At 34.0% G+C, this 22,893-nt stretch overlaps 3 protein-coding genes across 7 annotated transcripts; 1 reads left to right on the plus strand and 2 right to left on the minus strand.

The window, feature by feature from the left end:
- The first annotated feature begins 917 nt into the window (after positions 1–917).
- LOC129292805 (peptidyl-prolyl cis-trans isomerase FKBP53) lies at positions 918–6,221 on the plus strand. The gene is made up of 11 exons (XM_054930454.1): positions 918–1,074; positions 1,372–1,445; positions 1,971–2,206; positions 2,341–2,480; positions 2,926–3,253; positions 3,448–3,636; positions 4,110–4,347; positions 4,888–4,975; positions 5,054–5,095; positions 5,435–5,483; positions 5,818–6,221. Exons 1-11 carry the CDS (start codon positions 1,062–1,064, stop codon positions 5,894–5,896), a joined length of 1,476 nt encoding a protein of 491 aa, XP_054786429.1. The 5' UTR covers positions 918–1,061; the 3' UTR covers positions 5,897–6,221.
- Positions 6,222–6,897: 676 nt separating this feature from the next.
- LOC129292806 (AT-hook motif nuclear-localized protein 3) lies at positions 6,898–13,490 on the minus strand. The gene is made up of 6 exons (XM_054930455.1): positions 12,628–13,490; positions 10,970–11,037; positions 8,693–8,824; positions 7,992–8,153; positions 7,258–7,554; positions 6,898–7,176 (listed from the first exon to the last, which is right to left on the minus strand). Exons 1-5 carry the CDS (start codon positions 12,998–13,000, stop codon positions 7,270–7,272), a joined length of 1,020 nt encoding a protein of 339 aa, XP_054786430.1. The 5' UTR covers positions 13,001–13,490; the 3' UTR covers positions 6,898–7,176; positions 7,258–7,269.
- Positions 13,491–16,249: 2,759 nt separating this feature from the next.
- On the minus strand, positions 16,250–22,228 carry LOC129293947 (65-kDa microtubule-associated protein 3). 5 transcript variants are annotated; one of them, XR_008589242.1, is made up of 14 exons: positions 22,057–22,228; positions 20,872–20,959; positions 20,552–20,758; positions 19,892–20,143; positions 19,595–19,804; positions 19,335–19,490; positions 19,084–19,243; positions 18,843–18,994; positions 18,671–18,758; positions 18,367–18,440; positions 18,161–18,235; positions 17,756–18,023; positions 17,163–17,323; positions 16,868–17,006 (listed from the first exon to the last, which is right to left on the minus strand). XR_008589242.1 is itself a non-coding variant. In XM_054932092.1 (13 exons), the coding sequence occupies exons 2-13, from the start codon at positions 20,941–20,943 to the stop codon at positions 16,624–16,626; spliced, it is 2,097 nt and encodes a 698-aa protein (XP_054788067.1). In that variant the 5' UTR covers positions 20,944–20,959; positions 22,057–22,226; the 3' UTR covers positions 16,250–16,623. The 5 variants fall into 5 exon arrangements, 4 of the variants coding, with proteins under 4 accessions (XP_054788067.1, XP_054788068.1, XP_054788069.1 ...); XM_054932092.1 differs by lacking the exon at positions 17,163–17,323 and having other exon boundaries at positions 16,250–17,006; positions 22,057–22,226; XM_054932095.1 differs by having other exon boundaries at positions 16,864–17,323.
- Positions 22,229–22,893: the final 665 nt, after the last annotated feature.

Raw genomic sequence — 22,893 nt, forward strand, 5'->3', positions numbered from 1 at the left:
AATTTGATACTTAAAACCTAATTTAAATTATAATTGATTCTTTTAAAACTTCTCTATCATCCTCCCTAATGAATAACTATTCGTAAATAAATAAATAACATATGGTATAAAAATTAATAAATTATTTTAAAATATTTAAACACTTAAACTAAAATTAAATAAAATATAATAATAAATAATATTTTGTAAGTAAATAATTAAGTAAGATAGAGTAATGAACAAATGAAATAAAATAGTTTTAATCAAGGTACGTAAAATCGGACCGGTCATTAAACCGGTCATGGCACTGGGTCACGGGTTAGTGGTTCAATCAGGGTTGAACCGGGGGTTGAACCGGTGGCAAACCGGTTATGATTAAAATAATACAATTTAAATAAAAAGACATTAATTATAAAAACATTCAACCAAATCCAACCACTCAAAAGTCTAACAATAATAAAATACTATATTTTTGGACTTAGCATGCTCTATCTCTAATTTTTTATTTTTTGACTTCAATTTTACTTTTTTTTGTTATTTTTTTCCGAACTCAGAGCTCTGAAAAATTAAAGATGAAAAAAAAAATCAAAAACGACGTCGTTTTGGGGTAAAAGTCTGAAAAAATATTAAACCGGTTAACTCAGTCAACCCACCGGGTTATCCGGGTTATACCGGGTTGAACCCGAGTTGACCGGGTTACACCGGTTCACTCCCTCACCGGGTTAAGTGCAAACCCAGACCGGACAGGGGACCGGTTCACCGGTTTCCGGGTTGACCCGGCCGGTCCGGTCCGGTTTTCAATACCATGGTTTTAATATTAATTTAAATAAAAAATATTTTTTCTCTCCAAAATTTAATATCAACACAGGATTTGAGAAATTGACGAGTTTTTGTTTTAAAGTAAGCTTTTTAGGCTGAAAGAAAAGTTTGACATTTCCATGACGTGGGCTGTGACGGCTCACACTTGGCATCCAGACTAGGGTTTTAGCTTCTTAAGAACAGCTGTCAAGGGTTTAAGAGGAGTTGCGAATTCCATTGTGGAACCCGGAAGCCGTAACATCATCGAAGATTTCCCTGCAACAATGGGATTCTGGGGTTAGTCACCTCGTTGTTGTTCATGTTTTTTCTCAATTGCATTTTCTTTTCCTGGATTGTTTACGTGCCTGGTCGCTGTGATTTGCGAAGCTAATGTTTTCTCAGCTAGTTTTTTATTTTTTAAATTCTCTTAACATCTCAATGTGCCTCTGTTTTCAGTAACTTATCTTTAAAAAAAAATATTTATTATTTATTGTATGGAGGAATTTGCTTATTTTGACTTTTTCTTATTGACAATGGTAGATTTTGATCTATGGTTCGCAAGACTTACTTTTCCTCACATCTAATTCTTCTCAGGAATCGAAGTGAAACCTGAAAAACCATATCCTTACCATGCGGATAATGTGCCAGGGAAGCTTCATGTAACCCAGGTCTTTTTACATATTTAAGTCCAATTTTTATTCTCTTACACGTGCTAGTTAGTCTAATTGGCTTCATTCTAAGATTTGCTGTGCCTTTACTTTAAAGCCGTCAATATTTTTATGAGTTCAAATGTTTGATTATTCGTTAATGAAGCGCAAATTCCTCAAACAATATCCTGTCTCAATGTTCATGCTTCTTAAGTTGCAATTGCTCTTAAGGATGTAATTTGTTTTCTTTCTGAAATTCAAACTGGAAATCAGTTTGCTGGTCAAAAAGCTGGAAATCAGGCTTATCAAGAATTGAACATACTATAGTAAATTTGGAACTATCATTGCCTTATCTTTACTTATATAGTCAAACCCATTCCATAACAGTCTTTGACAGGAAGTATAATTAGAAAGATATTAGCTTACATAAACATTCATGCTTAATTCTAAATGCATGAGAAATTTCAACATCTCTAAATTGGCTTTTGTTGTCTTTTGAGTCAAAGTTGATTCCTAATGTATCTCCTTTTCCCCTTAATAATTCAGGCAACCTTAGGCCTTGGCTCATCAACAGAGAAAAGTATTCTCCAATGTTCTGCTGGACACAAAAATCCAGTCTTTTTGTGCTCATTGCTGCCAAATAAGACTGAATCATGCCCTTTGAATCTTGAGTTTGATGAAGATGATTTAGTGGCTTTCTCAGTAATTGGTCCTCGAAGTATTCATCTCTCTGGTTATTTTGAGGCTGATGATGGGGATGAACTTAGGGATGACTATGAGTAGTATCTTTTTTGAAGAAGTTCCATTGATTTGCTTTTTTTATTTTTTTTATGTATATATAAATATAATTTTGATGAAGACAGTACATAATGTATTAATATTATATTTTTCATGTTTCCCTATGACAATGTGAAAGTGATTCTTTTGGAGAGGATATCTCTGATACAGAGACAGGGGGGTCTTCTGAATATAACACTGAAGATGAATATGCGGATGGCTTTATTGATGATAGTGATATTGACACTTATCCACCTTCACCTGTCCCAAATAGTGGAGGTAATTTGGTTGTTTCCTTGAATCTTCTTTAAATCCTCAAATTAATATGCATGTTTCTGTTATTATTCCTTACTGGTTTTCATTAGACATTTTATATAGACAGATACATCAGTATTAAATTAAATATAGTCTCAAATCTTATGTGCTCTGGTCGCAGTTATGTACAATGTATGAGAAGCTTTCAAATCAACATTTATCGATGAAATTTTGCTTTGGCTATTTTTGGTCATTCTTTGTACATATTGTATTCAATACTAAATCATGGACCTGATAAAATTTCAAGTCAATTAAGTATATCAGTGTTTTAACATTTTATTTTGTTTCTCACTTTTTCATTATAATCTTTTCGTATGATGCATTCTCCTCAGTGTCTTTTCAACTTATATTGAAATAAGCAGCAGCACTATATATAATTTTCTGAATTGTTTTATTGCTTTTATTGCAGTTGTGATTGAGGAACTAGTAGATGATGATAAGCCTGAAAGTGGAGATAATGCTTCTAAGAAGTCTAAGAAAAAGGTTCAAATGCCCAACTCTAAGGACAGCAAAAATTCTCAGCAGCAAATTGTTGTCAGAGGTGATAAGGGCCTCCCTCTTATGGAAAGTGAAGATGAAGATGGTTTTCCAATTTCTGCTTCTCTGAAGGAAGAAGCCAAGGAACAGACACATGAGAGAACTGAGAAAGCCAATAAAAGGAAAGTGAAAGATGATGATCATGCTGCAACATTGAAACGAAAAGTTGAAGTTGCTGAGAAATCTGAACATCTGGGAGGGTGAGATACTAGGTTAATTACTTCTGATAACTAATTTAGTAATTTTATTATGACATTTTCTGTCATTCTTTTAGGAGTAAGGGAAATGAGAACACTAAAATTGGGTTGCAAGAAAGTGAAGACTTGACATTTTATTTGTATGTCTTGCTGCTGGAAGGCCGTGTTGCACTAAATATTTCCCATGATGATTTCAGGAAAAAGACGAAGAAAAAGAAGTTGAAAGAACAAGGTAAAGGGGACAGTGCCAAAATATCTGGTGATTATAATGAGACCCACGATACTAGTGCAGGTGGTGATCATCCTGAGGAGGCAAAAACAACACCCAGCCTGGATCATGTTTCTCATGCTGAGGATGAGTGTGAAGGAAATGTATCTAATGAAAAGTAAGATCTTTGACTTGGTTTTGTCATTCTATTCCTTACGTTTCAGTAAATTAGGCAAAGAAAATTGAATAAGATGTCAGCTTTCTCCTACCTGAGGAGTCCTTTTTGATTTGAAAATAGATTATATTGCAGTCAACATGTACAGAAATCTCTCCTTTATTAGAAACATGGTAGATTAAACTCATAAGCAGTCACAAAAATACAGGATTTTCCTCCTAGAAACCCTTAATATCCTATAATTTGATGCTGTTCAAATCATTAAAATTGCCAATTAATGCTAATGACCTAAAGTAAGGAAGGTCCTGGGACTAGAATTTGTAGACTTGATGAGAGGTTGGAACATAATTTGGAACTAGAAGGGATGTTATCTGATGTGATGTGATTTTATGTTTTAAGAATGTTAAGGCAGTGAATGTAATTTACTTTCGTAAATATCACCTTTCATTGCTTAAATTTCTTGTACCTATGGACAGAATCCTTGGCGAGAAGAAAATGAAGAAAAAGAAGAAGAAGAAGACCAAGGATGAAGGGGTAACTGATGCAAATCAAACGTCCACAGTTACAAGAAATCAAGATATATCCACTTCTGAGAGGGTAGAGGAGGAAATAGATGTCAAGCCATCTCAAATAAGAACCTTCCCAAATGGGTTAGTTGTTGAGGAGCTATCCATGGGTAAACCAGATGGCAAAAGAGCTACTGCTGGAAAACAGGTCATTCATCGTATTGAACTTGTTGATTTTTATATGGTTGGAATGTCTAAATGATCTTTTCATTTTTTATTTTTCTGAGGATGGCTTATTTCTATTCTTGCGTGAAAACTTATGGCGTATGTATGACAAGTTGCAATATTTTCAGAGCTCACTTATTTTAATCTCTCTTTATTTATACTTATTGTGTGAGTCTGAATATCCATGAAGTGATAGCAGATAAATTATTCAGAATTTTGGTTGTGATATAGAGCAATTGGTAAGAAATAAGTTGGAAGACGTCCTAAATTAAGCACCTCTTTTAATAATTATTTCATCCATAGTTACAGTGTAAATCGGAAAAAGAATAGTAACCTTTGGCACTGGCTATAGGCATATTTTTCTTGCTATTTCAGACATAGCCATGATGGATATAAGCACAAATTAATTTATCCATGTTACATCACAACAAAAATATAATAATTTTTCTTAAGAGTATTTGGTTCTCCCCTTACCCAATTTTATAATCTGTTAAACTCATTATGTGATCTTGATTTCTTTCAGGTCAGTGTTAGATACATTGGCAAGCTGCAGAAAAATGGGAAAATATTTGACTCAAATATTGGAAGAGCACCCTTTAAATTTCGTCTTGGTATATATTTTATTGATTTGAGTGAGTAAGATATCTCTAATTGATATTATCTCTCCCTAATTTCCTTCCTATTTGCAGGTATAGGGCAAGTCATAAAGGGTTGGGACGTTGGCGTCAATGGTAAATTATACAAACTTTTCTTTTATATTTTGAAAGATGGATAGATCTCCCTTTGAAACATTTTTAAATAAAAGTTCATGAAACCTTTTTCGTTAATCACCTTGCAACGCGTGGGGTTCATGCTAGTTATGTTACATATTTAGTCAAATTTTAAGTTTACATTAACTTAAATACATTTTTTTACTAAAATAGATGAAGGGTATTTTTATATTAAAAAATTAGACTAAATGTAAAATATATTTGTGTGGGTTTAACAAGCTTTAGGAGAAATGTGTAACTAATTAATTCATTTATATTTGAAGTTCTCACAACATTCTTCTACTGTAACTATGTTATCAGGTATGAGAATTGGGGACAAAAGAAGAATCACAATTCCACCATCAATGGGGTATGAATTCGTCTCATTTTCCTTGCATTCTGTTGTCGTCAATGGTCCATTGTAACTAGTTAAATTTCCCTTTGGGCATTCAATTCTTTTAGCTCTTGATCGTTTTAACTCGTTTTTGCTTCTGGAAATTGTTTGCCTGATCATATAAATGGGGTACCATAACTATGACCTCATGCTAGAAATGATGCTCTTCATTTTCAGCTGCAATTCTGATTTATAATTCAACCAAGAAAAGATTAAATATCCGAAACGTGACCTCTTGAAAGGTTGAGCTTTTCGTAAACCTTTCCTGTGTATTGTTATGCTAAGCTGGGGTTTATATTTGTTGTTACAGTTATGGAGATAAACGTGCTGGGAGCATACCTCCAAATTCTTGGCTCGTATTTGATGTTGAGTTGATCGATGTTCGATGATTTCAGCCACAGATTTTTCCGTTAGGGCATGAAACAAGTCCCCTGCATTTTACACATTTAGCATCATAGGCTCCAAGTGTCAAATATTGTGAGTACAAGTTTTGAATGAGTTTGGATTGAAGTAGGACTGTCCACAATATCAAAAATAGACCTATACAGTTTCCCCAACGGTGTTGCATTTTATGTTGGAACACATTCAAATAGACGTCGTCAGATTTAACATTGCATCACAAGATGAGTTCTGAGCTAGTCTTGAGGATTTTTGTGGAAAAAAGCATCTATTTTTGTGAAAAACAAATACCAATTGTCATTTTGCTGCTTGAAATGATCGGTGTATGATCCTGTTGATGAATTTGATAATCCTTCAAAAGTAAGAATTTAAAATGCATGAATGATTAACGGACCACTTACAAATTAGTTATTACACCCGTTGGTTTTTTCAAGCTAGTTTCTCGCATGGATAAAATATATAATTAGATTTTTTTTAAAAAAAGTACTTATTCTCATATAAACTTCTCTGAAATGTGTAAAAATAATTGCAAGAGTACGAGCAGTATGATTTACTTGTCACTCTATGCATTGCACGGATTCATATCTAGTCAACGTCAATATAAACAAAATATGTTTAATTGAAATAAAAAAAAAAGATACCAAAATTTAGAGGCAGTTTAGTGTACTTGTCACTTTATGGATTGCATTGATTCATATCTAGTCACTATCATATAAACAAGTTATGTTTAATTGAAATAAAAAAAATTAAGAACTCAAAATTTAGAAACATTAAAGTAGGATTCAATATATATAGATATTATCCAAATCCCAGCTAGAACAGAACGTGTGAATTCCACTTCTGATCCTGTCACTTAAATGTGTATCACAAAGTTACCAGAGTCGATCAACGATGTAAATCTAGTTTCAATTCACAGGAAACATCACCCAGACTCCGGCATCAACCAGGTTTAACACAAACGTACAAGAGACTTTAAAGCAAGAAACCAAAATAAGGAGGAAAACCTAGATGCAATTTTTTCTTTCAACAGATGACATCTAGTGTTACAGTTCAGAAGACACCCGCATCCACTCAACCTTTCAGTCATAAAGAAATAATGCAAGGGAAAGAAAATTGGCACATGTTTCCTACATTAATTGTTACACTACAGATGCATCATAAGAACAGACATATGAAAACCTACCAACAAACATATTTCCTAAAACCTAAGGTTTATGGGTACAACAGTTAAAAACACTCATCTGACTATCAAGGTCCTTCGATCTGGAACCTGAAAGGTTAATTGTCAGCGTCAGAAAAGTGTAAACGAGTAAGCCTAGATGTTGGTGACTCAGGAAGAACATTGCATTACCAGAAGCCATGTTTAACTAGGAATCCCAGCATTTGATAGGCTGGCATTAGACTCCTTTTCAGGAAAAGGTGATGCCGAGGAGTCCCTAGAGCCTTGTACATTGTTAAAACAAGTAACATTGTCTCCTTGAAAAGCAGCAGGTGTTAGAATAGGCTTTACTCCTCCAAAACTAACATACAATTCTTGATCAGAGACAGGACTAAAATGGGGAGGTGTGATGGTAGATATAAACTCCATCTTCTGCTTCTTGTTTTTGTGCTCCTGCTGGTGACCTGGAAGGAAACTGCCCACGACAACCTGAGGCGTGAAAAATGTACAACCATGTAATTTGGTTCTTTATCAGTGTCAAGTGTCATTTTAAATCAAAACCTTGAGCTACCATGTGAATCTCATATATCCAAATTGTCCCTCGCAAGAACGTTCTGAGGATAGTGCGCCAAAAACTCTGGCCAACATTACTAGTGTTGAAACTTAAATTTCAATTAAAAGAACGGAAGCCTGCAACGACTGAACTTGTTAAAGATTTGGTCACTTAGACCTAGCATCATTGAATATGTTGATTCCATAAGGCAGGGAATCTTATCTTTGGCATGCAATAAGCACTTAAATAATACAATTCAATGCTTCAAATGGGAAGGCCAACATCGTTTTGTTACCCATTAGCAAGACCCAAACGAGATGCTTAAACATTATAATTTTGTCACGAATATCCTCTTGAAAAGAAGATAGTATACCTGTACAGGGCCTGCAGCAACCAACAGACCAGCAAGTCCACCCCCAACCACTCGACCATCTGGACCTGCCAAAGAGACACTCATTCCACCAGATCTGCTCCTTGCCACTCCGTTTTCAGTTGGCATATATGAACCAGACAAAGAAAGAATCTCAAATCGTCCCTGTAAAAGCGCCAAAAAAGCCACTAATAAGGATTTGCGCGCGAGCGAGAGAGAGAGAGGGAGAGAGAGAGAGAGAGAGACTATTCTATGAGAAAAGCAACTTAGAACCTCATGGCAGATTCATGTTTCCTATAACATTGCTTGATACACAGAATGTTGCAAGAAAAGGCAAAATTATCCAGCAACTTTGGGCAGCCATTGAAAAGTACGTTTAGCTAACTTTATTGCATGGCTCAGATTTCTGATTAACAACAGACTTTTGGCGCATTCATTTTACATTTTTTCATCAAACTGTGCCCACCTTTTGTAAAATATGCAGATCAGTGAAGTAAAAAGCATATAAACCAAATCTTCATCTAAGAGAAGATATTTAAAAAATTAAAAAAAAAAAAAGCCTAACTTTAAGATCAACTAATACATACAATGCCAGAAAGAGCAGGCTGCATTTAAACAAAGAAGATAGTGTTACATAATATGAAATCCATTTACTGTTTTATATGAACATTATATGGTAGAGAAGTATTTAGGACCATACTCACCTCATATGTTAAAGTACCACCAGAGGAAGTTGGTTGTCGAAGTGTTACATTTGAAATCATGCCATTTGCAGAAAGAATGCAAATGGCTCGGGATCCTTGTTGAGAGAAGGACATAACCTTCATGTTAACATCCTATAACAGACCAATGGAAAATCAGAATATGTACGCTACACAACACAGACAACACCTAATTTTGCTGCATATAAACTTGTGGAACAGTGATATGATTCCGTTGATTCTTATCATTATTAGAATGTCCTGCCTATACATGCATAAATAAACAATATATATAGGCATATGCAAGCAAACTAATATCAATTCATTGAAGCATATAGTTAATACACCTGATTAAAGAAGTATATTCATGGTCATGAAAGAAATCCTTTAACAAACTCCGGCTTCAATATTTTATTAATTAAGGTCTCTGAACTCGACTTCATAACCTATGCCGTGCCCCTTTTGTGACTCGTTATGATAAGTACCAATCTAATATCCTTCCATAGAAATCAGTGAGCACAGTAACTATTATCTCTATTATTAATTATTTTCTATATTAGACTGTCATTCTAACTCCTTAATAATTACTATGAAGCTTAGAAACAATTTCAATCTCACAAGTAATGATTTCATAGGTTGTTAATGGCATGTCCTAAACATTGGAAAACATGTAGACATACATTTTTTTTTTCAAAAATAAATAAATAAAAACATACATTTTTACATGCAACAGGGAAAATATAATACGTCATGTGTACAACAACAACAACAAGAAGCCTTTATCCCACTAGGTGGGGTCGGCTACATGGATTGCAAGACGCTATTGTGCTCTATCATTTATCAAGCTTTTAGGAATATTATTAATTAAGAGATCGCGTTCAACAACTTCCAAGAGTGTTCTCTTAGGCCTTCCTCTACCTCTCTTAATCGAACTCAAAGTTATATATTCCACTCTTCTCACTGGTGCCTCCCTTGGTCTTCTTTGTACATACCCAAACCATCTCAACCGATTTTCTACCATTTTTTCCTCAATAGGTGCCACCCTCACTTTTTCGCGTACGTGCTCATTTCGAATTTTATCTTTACGTGTATGTCCCCACATCCATCGTAATATTCTCATCTCTGCTACTCCAATTTTATGCTCTTGCTGTCCCATTAGAGCCCAGCATTCACTACTATATAACATTGCCGGTCTGATAGCAGTGCGATAAAACTTTCCTTTAAGTTTATTAGGCACCTTACGGTCGCAAATAATACGTCATGTGTATTTAAAGTAATTTATGTTTGACAGGTCAGATAAAAAAATGGCAGGTTAACAGTAACCAAAATGTTTAACCTTGCATTATTTATCATACTCCATCCAGTCTCATATAAGCAAAAACCACCAAAACCTTTTTGGCCAAAATATAAGCAAAAATTACTGTAATTAATATAGGTTTTTAATTTTGCCCCTTAATTTAAATCAATTGTTTTGAATAGGAGTAGTTGGAAATAGTCAAAATAAATAATCATCATTAAGGAAGGAACAAAGTTTTAGGGGGCATATTGGAAAAATTTCAATGTTAGACATAATTAAGAGAAATAACTAACTTTATTAAACTCTGTAATTGTTATTTTTATTTATATACTACTTTCTCCATCCCGAATTATAAAACATTTTTAGATAAAATTTCACATGCCAATAAACCTCATTAAATAAATACGCTTAATAACTTCTTTTTTTTTCCAAAACGAAAATATAAACTTTCAAAAATATCTTCCATTCAATAACATTAAATCTACACTTAATTAGTATTGAATAGAGAGAGAACAAGGGTAATATTGAAATAAGTCTATTTAATGAAACCTTAATATTCTCAAAATGTTTTATATTTTGAGACAACAAATCTCCTCCAAAAGTGTCTTATAATTTGAGATAGAAGAAGTACTCTGCTTTCAAATATAAAAGAAACTGCCCTATGTTTCTTTGTCTTCTATTATAAGCAAAACTACAAATTTCAAAAAGCATTAATTATATTTTTCCCAAATTATCCCTCATAAATGAAGAGTATTATTAAATTAGAGGGAAAAAGTAAACATTAAGTACAAGTGCATTTTAATCCACACATTTCAATTTCAAACATGATTATTATGATCAACTAATTTTTTTAAAAAGTATGAGTTAGTTGAAATTCTCCCACATTCAAAAATGGAGAGAATATGGGACTGGAGGGAGTACATAGACAATAGAATCTGACCAATTCATGATATATAGAGCTAAAAGGCAAGTGAACTAAATACCTCGCCAGCATTAACTATGAGTATATGGGGTGTAAAATTGGCACCAACCGAGTATGCAAGTCCATTACCTATAAAACATAAAGACAGGTAAATCAATAGAGAGACAGAGAAAAACAGGTTGCAAGTTGAATGTGACACTTTCTAATTCAAAATCCATTTGCGATTATTGTTCCATTAAATGAAAAAATACAATAACTCCAACTATTTTCTCAAAAAAGAAAAAGGAAAGCACGTTTAAGCACTCTAGCTTGAAACAGGAGCTGCAATCATTGTCATATCTAAACTGACTCTCTTATATGTAAATCTATTTTTCAACCAGACAATTAATAAACCATGTCAAACAATCAGAATCAGTTCCCAACTTAATGCTTCATTAGTTGACAAACAATCACCCTAATTGCTTGTAATTCGTGACTAAAAGAAACAAAAACCATCACAATTGAAAATGCAGTTTGATAAATGAATCAGTCCAGAAATATTTTATGCATCTGGAATTAACCAATTTTGGTTTCCAGTTTTATGAATTCATAACAACAAAGAAAATGCAGAACAAATGGTACAGATAATAAAATGGCACAACTTACCCTAATTTCACATATAATTCTTATACTAGATCTACTCTGCTTGACCACTTACATAGGCATAACTTCTGTTATTCTATGACCGACAACATTCTAAACCTCCTTTAGAACTTTTAAAGAGGTGCAAATCTCATATATCCTGCTTCAAAGCTCAATATAACGAATTAATTTAACTAACAAGAAGTTAGTGTTCACGTCCTTCCTCTTTGTGATGTGCAAATATATCCTACACATAGAAGACTAATGCACATAAAAATTTAAAATTGCCATCCCTGAGACCACTCTTTCATCCATAATAATATTAATAATTCCATTTTATTTAAAATCTTTCCCAACCAGATTTCAATACTACTACCCATTGGAAATCATGTCATTATAAGAATGATACTTGCTCATTGCCATTAATAAGTGATATGATAAGGTTCCAAGCCAGTAATATCCTTTGCCCAAAAACGCCAGTAATATCCTGCAAAGCAGGAAGCATGCTCTTAAAAACACTTAGTTTGAGGTTTCTACAGACTACAGGGAACAATTGAACATGCCAGCTCCTCCAATTATTCCATTTCTTTCATAGTGGTTTACACTATGCTGTCTTCCCCACGTAAAGGAAAAAATAAAAAAGAATAGTACTCGAAGAAGAGATAGAGATAGATATCTGACTTCACTTTTTTTTTTGCTGATACATCTTACAATAACCTATCCATTCCTCCTCACCACTTCTATTCCAGATCTGAAAGGAATCAAAGCTACGACGAGTGCCCTTATACCATCTATAAAGGCATGAATCAAATCCTAGAAATTAAATATACATTGAAAACCCAGATCAAAGGAAGTAGCTCACGTCCACATGGTTGGCTATGCACCCAAAAAAAAAAAAACAAAAAAAAAAGGTCAGATAAGATTCCTATTCCTCAGAAGTAAATGACAAGGCTATAAGGAATCCAACAATTTATTGCTCTCCTATGCTCGAGGAGACCAAATATAACAGTAAAACAGACCTAGCTATTGATATAACAGTAAAACAAAACTCAGCAGTAACTGAAATTAAAGATCATAGTGCGAGAAAATTTAAACAACCTGGTCCTGAGCTTTCCAAGTCACACTTATTAAACGACTTCTTCATCGATTCAACAGAGCGCCCTCGACCCCTCTTCCAACCCGAGAAGTCACCGGTCAACGGAATTGACGACGAAATCGGCATCGGAGACAACGCCAACGCCATTCCATCAGGACCATACTTCCTTGGCCTCCCTCTCTTCTTCTTAACATTCGTACCTGAAGTCACGGTCCCCATCACTGTCGCTGGAGCACTTACAGGTGCCTGAGCCGCAGGTTCGGTCCCGCCGGGGAACTGACCGGAGTTTTCATTCCTCGGAGCTACATGGAAGCTGTCCGGGGCATCGTTATCCTTCAGCACAAACCCAGAAGCAAAACTCTCCTTTTCCTCCATTTATATGAATCAGAGAAAAAAAAAATACAAAAGAAACACCAAAACCGCCAAAAAAATGTTTAAACCCCACCCATTGAAGATTTCAAACCTTTTTCAACCCCCAAAAATTAGAGAAATAATAAATACAATCCCGAATGTTGTTTCTTTCTGCAGAGGAATAGATTTGAATCCAGGACAAAGAAACCCAGAAATAGTACAACAATGACGTTCGAGCTCAAAAAGAAAAATTGCAATCTACAGAAAACTTCAACAGCTCAAAACCTTTTTCTCTAAAATGACAAAACAGACGAGAAATCCAGCAGTACAATCGCAGAAGTGGAACTTCTTGTCCAAAGAAAACACAGTGATGAAGCTCAAATCTCCACCATTGCAGACGCTACACAGAGCTTCAAAATTTCCAGAATTTCGAGAAAAAAATATCAACAATTACAGAGAAAAATAACACATCTGCTTCAAAAATTCTTCGTAGTGACATGTGAAATTTAGGGTTTTGCAGGAAAAGCTGTAGTAAATAAATAAAGTTGAAAATTGAAAATTAAATAAAATTAATAAAGTAATTAAATATTGATAATTTAATAATTAATTAATATTTTAATTGCAAAATTGGAAGTATAAATTGTGGTTAAGAAATTGGTTCACGTCCGTCTTGCAAATTTAATAAAGGTGATTTGAGATTTATTAAATGAATGTAAATAGAGATGCACCTAATTTGAATTTGAACAAATTAAAAAATGTAAATGATTCTTTTTTGGGGAAAAGAGAGGAAATGCCTTTTATTTTATTTGAATTTGTCGCTTATTTAATAAGATCTTTAAGTATTTATATACCCAAAGCTGTAAAGTTAAGCTTCCGGCCATTCCCACTGCTCCAACTACTGGCAAGTTGTTTATCTTTTCAGAGAAATTAAAGTTGACCAAAAATCTTAAAATTGAAAAGTCATTACTCACTAAGCTAATTAAGATAATTCACGTGAATATACTATATTATCTTTATTTTTTATTTTTAATAATTTCTAGAAAGATCCATAATGCACACACACATGATGATAATGAATAAGGATGGGGCACCATATACATTTCTCTTTGGTGATAAATAAATCTTGGAGTGAATTATACACTCTCTTGAAAGTTTGCTTAAATTCTAAATAATATGTTTGATTCCAAAGATTACTTTTACCTTCTTTTCATGTTTATTTATTAAATATGCTTTTAAAACAATAAATTATTCAATTATGTTTAGTTTCGTGATAAAAGTAAAATTCTAATTTTTGTTAAAATCTGGCATCATTTAAATTATTTCTAATCTCATCAAGAATGAAAAATTAATCTTACTGGATAACAAAATTAAATATGTATTATTTACTATAAAATATAAGACATATCCAGAAGTATTAGACCAAACGCAAAGAAAGTAAACAAGAAGCAACTAACAAGGGGTTAATTTGATGTTTGAGACTTTTACAACTTCAATTCAAAAGTTTTGCTACTTAAGTAATGTTTTGTTGGAGGGGATTTTAAAAATTTTTCCTCCCCTCTCCTTCCTTCCAATTAAACATAGCCTTAAAATTATTAAATCAAATGTTAAATTATTAAAATTCTAATTTATTTTTATCACTATTTTAGAGTAATTTCTAAATGTGTTTTTTTACATTTATATCTTTAAGATAACTTCTTCTCATAATAACTTTGAAATAGAAAAGAGATCCCTATGTGCCAAGTAATTGTACAAATAATATTAATATATAAATAAATGTGAAATTTTTAGGATTGTGGGCTAGGAATAATCACTCTTCCATTGTATACTTTTTTGTTTTGTAGTTGTTAAAGTTTCCAGATTTATACTATAACCTATTTCTAGAACATCAAACTCTATTTAATTAGAATCAGTAATTTAGGCTAAACTCAACTGATAAACTCAAATTCACTTAAAAAAAGTTAAAATCAAGTTTAACTACATGAGTTTTTTAAAATGGTAGGATATTTCAAGTCAAATTTGAATAAACTAGCTTGAATTGAGCCCAACCCGAATAAGCTCAATTGTTATAATTTTCAGCTCTATATGTATATAGAGTTAATAATTTTAGTCAAACTTGACAAGTTAACCTAAACCTGACCCAAAAAAATTAAGGTCAGACTTAACTATATGAGCTTTTTAAAAAAGGTAGAATACTTCAAACTCTACTTGCCTGAATTATCAGCTTTCAATTTTGCACTCAAACTATAAAGCATTATGTTCACATCAGTGTCACATTTACATGTTCAAATTGTTTCACATGACCAATTTAAATGATAGTGTTGTTTGAGGAGATAAATGAATGCAAAGTGTACGGTAGAATTTTATTCTAATGAACAAGACTTCTCATTTCAAATTAATATGCACACATCTCTTTCGTAAGATTCAGGAGCACTAATGCCTTGAGTGACAAAAAGTGATTAAGATTGAAAAAGAGGTTCTTTTCCTTTGTACCAAAAAGAAAAGATTGAAAAATAGGTTGATCTTGTCTAGGTTTGCCAGTTCTTGTTTTATTGGTTGTAATTAGTTTTTTCTTCCTTGCCTGCCATTTTTTCTTTATTATGATTTAATTTAACCTACACATATTTATATTGCTGACCAGTTCTTGTACTTTGATTTGGCCCATTCTTAGAAAGAGACCAGTTTCAGTCCCCTATATCGGTTTGTTTATTTCCTTTTTGTCTATTTGTATTATTTGGCATCATCCATAGATTCTTGTTGGGGATCCTGGCAGTGATCACATCGACGCCTTTTTTTATTTTCTTTTTTCCCTCTTTTTCATTGGTTAAATTGACAATTTAATTTCTAGTCCTGTATTTATGTAACATGCATGGATTCATAAAAAAATACCTAGTACAAATGAAAGCAGAGAATATTCAATATCAACATAATATTGGGGTAGTTCAACTAGCTCCATCTACCCTAAATAAACTCTGTGAGCAACAAAATTTCTTAAAGTCAATTTCTTAAAGTCCATGTTAAAAGGAAAGCCATGGCTCCAATCAACTTGTAAAAAACTTTATTTGAAGATCAAATGTAAAGAAACTAATCTCTTTTTTATTTATGACTCAAACAAAAAAGTATGTTTATATTAAATTTTAACATATAGATTAATCTGTACTTTTAAAACTTATCAAATCTAAATCATCAAATTCAATTTAACTATCTAGATTCGTAGTATTTCCTCCACAGCAATTAAGGAAAGCCAACTCCCAATATTAGCATCATTAGTAATCATTTAATGTTCAATATGATACAAAATTATCATAAATCATGAAAAATAAAATACAACTAATCATTTCAAAGCTCATGAGCTAATTATTTTTGGCCAAAGAAAGCTTATGTACAGACCTGAGACAGTTGTAGCAATGGATACAAGTGACACCAAAGAATCAAGCGTACTTGTAATATGCCAAAAATTGAGAAAGGCACATGTAACCCCAAATAAATAAATGACCAGAACCGTAAAACAGTGCCCAGACTTCAGATGGATAAACCTCTAGAATGGAGCATCTGATAGACGATGTACATGATTGACAAGCCAATCATTATGGACTTGACCAGTTTCTCTATTTCAAATGAATTGAAAAGATTTTTTGTGTAAAAAAATGCTAACACAACGCAAACCCAGCTCTTCTTTCCTCAAAAGAGTATTCAATCTCTTGAATCACCAAGTCACAGCCAAATGGAACTGAAACTACAGACGACGGCGTAGTGGGGATAGGGATAGGCAATACCTTTGGAGTCTTATTCTCTTCATCTTCTTCTATTGTTGCTGCTGCTGTCTTGGAGGGCGTAGTGAATGGCACATTTTTTATTGTAATAGCTTTTTGCAACTTTTCACTCTGTATGCTCAATTCATCTGCCATGTTTGCTTTTGATGATACCGTTGTTGAGGATATAGGACAAAAAGGTTGTCTCATCATAGGAGATTTTATGTCAAGAAGTGAATGCTTTTTTCCAGGGACACCAGCAGTATTGAATCCTCTTCTTGCTGCAGCCATGAATGAAATGGAGTCATGTGAAAGTTCATATGTGGACTATGAAGTATGAGAATCATGGTAAGGAATACATTCATTCTTGTCCATGGCTATGTTTGTGCAACTTATGTGAAACACAAACATCAAGGAAAGAGCTGTGCTAGATATACCAGCAGGAAACTATGGGAAAATCTATCAGCTGATGTAGCTTTGACTTCCTTCTTCAATATGAATCACAAAAAAATGCCTAAACCTTGCTTGGTTCCACCACAAACACCCTTATAACAAAGTCATCAAGAGTACGAGGGAGAATCCGTTGGAGCATCTTCGTCTAAAAAAAGGAAAACATAAACAAATATATCCATCTTTTGTTGGCAAATTATACATGTTAACTTTTGTTCATGGAGGTTGATTATTTCAATCATTTTGATAAGAAAATGAACCCAAACACACACACACACACACAAAATAAATGACCAAACAAAAAAGAGAGGAAGTGAAGAGAAGAGGAAAAAAAAATTGATCTTACCAACGATAATCCTCTTTTGGTTAACAATCTCTGGACCTAGAAACTAACCATCCCACCCACCTACTTACCACTTTCTTAATCCGAAGTCTAGGTGGCCTAATATGTCAAAAGATTGCTTGATCTCTGTGTTATCTTCTCAGCCAAACAGGAAGACACAGCTATCAAATTCTTAAAAGGTGAAAATATTGTAAACCCTAAACTTGACTAAAAATTACAGGAGTTAACAGAAACTACCTGATGATAAAGAAGAATTGCCATCATCAAAGTGGTTATATTCATCAATTTGGCGTGCATTTTCCGTCTTCCTTTTTGAGCGTGCTTCAATACCTTTTGAATCAGGTTTCATAGTTTGAAGCGTTGATCCGCCATGCCCTTTATTAGTTGCACCTCCACTGGAGGTCCTAGGTGCCTTTCTTGGAGTTTGAGGCTTTGATGAACTTGGTTTTGACCCATATCTTGCTTCCTGTTCTGCTATCATTATTCCATGAAGTTTCCTCAGATCCTGAAACAGTGTTGAAATTTTTCTGACAAGTTATGGATGAAATAAAGGAAAAGTTATAAGGATCCCACTTGTTAAGAAGGGGAAGTGCCTGTTTGGAAATAAATAAAGGGGTTTTAACGCAATAAGAGATTCATTACCCGTTGCCTACGTCGTTCTTGTTCTTTGTCTTCCCGTAATGTATTGTACTCTTCAAGCATAGAAAGCAGTGAGATCTGAAATACACACAACAGGATTCTGTTTAGACGTTGGAGTGGATTTAATTGAGTAACATGCATACGACAAAATATCATCAAAATTTCATTACAAGAGTAGCTCATTTAGGAGTCTTAGAGTGAATGCATACACCATCATATGCGAACTCAATTCCTCTTTCCTTTTCCCATGTGATGGTTTTTGAAGTCAAGGCATCCACCATTCCTGCGCAAAAGACACCCAATCCAACTACTATATACAAGTACATGAAACACGTGAAAAAAAAAAAAAAGCTGAAACATTTGACACAGCTATTGCAGGATTCTTTTCCCACATCAAGTCAAGTCAACTCACCCTTGACATCCTAACAATCAACCCCTCAAGTGAGAGTCCACCATTAACCATACATGCTCCCCCTATGAACACCCTTACTTGCGATTGAAATCCATAATTACCTGGCATTTTATTAACCAAGGCACGTGCTTTCTCAGCTCGCTTGAGAATAAGATGAGTTCCTTTTCCAGCATTATATCGATTCTCATCCTGGAAGAGAAAACAACATAAGCAACAAAATTGCCGAAAAGCTATCCAAAATGAAGGTGTTAAAGGAGGATGTAAGCAACTAACTCTGTTATATTCCTCCAGCCAAGTCTCCTCATCACGTGCTACCAGCCATTTCTCAACCTTCTCAAGTATTTCTTTTCGGCTAAAAGCTTCCTCTTTGACTTTGGCAATCTGAAGCTCAATTTGCTCGAGCACACAAGCTGGGTCTACAAATCCTACGGCAAAAAGGAGAAGGTACATATTTAGCTAGTGGAAGAAACAACTGCATTTGAGTCCTGCAATATGTCACTCGACAGAAAATTACCTGACTCTATAGCTTCAACAACAGCTTCAATTGCACTGTCTACTTCTGAAACCAAATGTGTCTTTCGACAAATCTCTTCTAGCTCCGTCCTTTTCCTCAACACAAGCTCTTTCATTTTGCTTGCTTTTATCTCTTCTAGCCTAGTTACTTCCGCCTCAACCTGCGTGAAAGCACAATTTCTCCCTGAATTATGAACCACATAAAGTGAATAAGATCGTTATCAATTATCATACTCCAATTGATTGACTCACGTAATGAATAAAGTCCACAGACAAGGTGTTAGGCTCAATCATTTCTTGTTCTGAAGCAGCTATGTTACTAGTGACATTCTGAAACTTCAGTTGCTCTTCGACTGGTGTATCCATCAAGTTCCAGAGCTCCAACATAGTCGTTGCAAGATCTTGGAGCTGCCCGACCAAGAGTAAATGCATTTATAGTATTAGCCAAAATAGGAGCACAAAATTATAATTCTAAATAAAAAGTAAGAACGAAATGAAAAATCAGTATTTACCTTCTGCATTCTCTGTAATTTAACGTCCCGCAGTTTTTGTATAGAAGCACTGAGCTGCTGGATTGTATCATCACTTACACTCTTAGATCCTTCAGAATACCCTAAACTAGGATGAAGGTCGCAGAGTGTCTGCTTAAAGTCCAAACCAAGCACTGACGTTAAAGATTTTACTGTATGTAATTGGTCTTGGACCTTCTTGAGACGTTCACTCTGCATAAAATGAAGATACAGGCATAATCAGTACTAAAGAGAACCAAAATCAGGATTTCAAACATGACTAAACAGAAAATAATTGACCTTTTCTTTTTGAAGTGTATGCAGCTGTCTATGCAATTCTTCAAGCTTTCTCAAGGTTAGATCAGATTCCTCTATGATACTTTTGATAGGAGCAGATTCTCTGGGCCCATAGATCTCATTAGATATACCTTGCATCTGCTCTTGGACTTCAATAAATTGATTTCTTCGGTCAGACCTCCTTTTCCGCATCTCCTCCAGCTCTGGAAGAACAATTTCAAGCTCTTCCCTCAAGCTTCCAGCATTTTTATCAGGCTAGAAAAATAACAAAGCGAGAGACAACCAATCCTCCTTAGCAGTCTAACTGGATAACAAATAATGTCAACAGCCAAAAATCTATCACTCGAAAGTCAAAACAGTATAGCTATTTGTTTCAAGTTTTACGATATTTTGACATAGATTAGTCCTCTTTATTTCTACATTTGATTTATGATATGGTAACCACATAGCGCAAGCTTTGGTGGAAACCTCTATAAAAGTTTTGGGGAAAAAAATTGAAAACTAACTTCACTACGATGGCTTTATTTCAACCCAGCACTTAGATAGGTCATGCCACCTTGGCATAGACTTTTTCCCCCACAATTTAGATAATACATAGAAAGACAAAAGTCAGCAATTTGCAAAATATCCTTGTCAGTAAAAAATGTCCAGGATATTTCTAACCTGTCTAGTATGTATAGGTCGCTCTCCCATTGCTGAACAGATGGCTGCAAGTTCAGCTTCAGAATCAGCAATTTCCTGCCTTAACTGAGCTCTCGACTGATTTGCCTGATCTACTCTTCTTCTGTACACCTCTAGACACTCCTGTTCGAGCTCAAATAATGTTTTATCTCTTTCGGTCTCAGACACCCCAACTTCATCCCAAATGTTCTGCTTATGGAAAGTGAGCCTTTGATGAGATTATCTCAAATTTAATTATGCATACTGGGCTTTTTTCTGGGGGACAGGGGGGAGGGAGATTCACAGCAAAATATAATGTATACCTTAAGCTCATAAAGAAGTGATCCGTATGTTGTTTCAGACTGTAGAAAAGGGTTATTTTGAAGTTTAGACATTTCGGAGCACTTATATCTGCCCAAAAAAAAAAAGCTATTTTGAAGGTTGAAGCATTGAAAAGATCAAAGCAGAGGAAACATCGTGCTAGAAATTGAAATATCATCAAATATAGAGGGGAAAAAAAAAACTTGCATCAGAAGTCGGATGACTAACTAGTTGAACAACCTATCAAGAGAAATTGAATGCCAGTACAGAACTATTCGTCATCTGAGAGGCGCTAGCAAAACGAATATAAGAAGCAGGAATTTTGAATATAATGTAGACTCAGTTTAGAATGTACGCTCAAGTTGTATTCCCGTCTCCCTCAAAAAAGTCTATTTGCACCAGAAATACTACAAAAGAATTTAAATTGACATGGGAGAATTCATAGCCAGTGCATAAAAGACGGGCATCAATCCCATCATGATATGGCTCAAATATGAAGTTTTTTAATGAGATGATGACATAACATAGTTCTTCAATATTGAATTGCCGAACATGAAGCGCGTATTGTTTTCCTTATAGATACGTTTGAAAGCTAAAACCCACAGGCCACAGGCCACTCCTTTATTACAAGGGACAAGCCCACGAGCTCATTAAAAGGACATAGGAATTATCATTTGTCTTAATCCCTTTGGCACGCTACACCGCCAGAATCGGGGTGATAAATGAAAAGAACTAAGATAGTAATTGTTCTTTTCATTATCCCACCATCGTGCTAGTGAAAACTGATGATTGATCAATCAGAGATTCAGAACTCATAATTTCAAATTCCTACGGAAGAACATAACATTCTGCAGTTAAAAAGTATCTCAGCTGGAAAACGGGAAACAAATATATGATCCATGACAAAACAAGAAACAAGACACAGAGAGAATGGTCGAGAGTGAGAAACTGAGAATAGCAATTCACAATGCGAAAAGAAAGATGATCATCAACGACCAAGGATATACAAGAGCTTGATCAAATTGGAAACCAACTTGAACGAGGTTATATTTGAACTGAGCTATTAATGTCTCGGTCCTAAACAAGGCAATCCCGCTGTTCCTGTTTCCGCCACGTCCCTCGGAAACAAGATTATGGGAAAATAAATGAAACAAAACGAAAATCAAATAAATGATCCAAGGACTGACCTGAACAAGAAAGCAGGGAATGGTTTGTATTGGAAATCCAAATTCTTCGCTCCCGAGAAGAGGAGAGTTCGCGAGGAATGATCTTCCAGAGAAAATAGAATTTGGATTTTCTGGAAAAATATGTTTTTATGAGAAAAGGAGATTTTTCATTTGAGGTTTTGTATGGTGAGAAGAAAAATTAGAAAGGAGTAGAGATAAAAGAGAAGGCGAGAAATTGTAGCCGTTGGTCCGTTTCGGAGCGTTGCGAGCGAAATTGATTTGGTTTTTTAATTTTTGATACTATGGGGTCTTTTTTAAGAAAAAGAGAGGTGGGGAAATTGACGGAAATTGACAGATATATTTTCTTAAACAATGTAAAAGATAATAAATAAAATCTATAAAATATCATAATTCTTTTTAAATTTTATAATTTATTTTTATATTAATAATTTTTGATAAAATAATTAAAATATTTCAGATTAAATTAAAAAAGTAACAGCTCTTGTTAAAAAATAAATATTAGTAATTATTTTAATTTAAATAATGATTAGTTTTTTTATTAATGACTAAAAAACAATTACAACTTCCTTGTGTATATTTTTGATTCACCGGAATATAATCGTTATAAATATATGTGACTTTTTTAATTTAAACAATGATTTTTTTTTTACAATGATTAAAATACAATAAGTGATACTCCCTCCATCTCAAATTATAGGATACTTTTAAAGAAATTTTTTTGTTTTAAAATATAAAACACTTTGAGTAAATTAAAGTTTCATTAGATGCATCAATTTTAATAGTACCTTTTTTCTCTCTATAATAAATTTTTGTCCTCTCTCTTTTCAATGTATTAAA

The sequence above is a fragment of the Prosopis cineraria genome, unplaced genomic scaffold, assembly GCF_029017545.1.
Source record: "Prosopis cineraria cultivar Desert tree isolate PC_DT_omini unplaced genomic scaffold, ASM2901754v1 PC14, whole genome shotgun sequence".
In the NCBI taxonomy this organism is placed as follows: Eukaryota; Viridiplantae; Streptophyta; class Magnoliopsida; order Fabales; family Fabaceae; genus Prosopis; species Prosopis cineraria.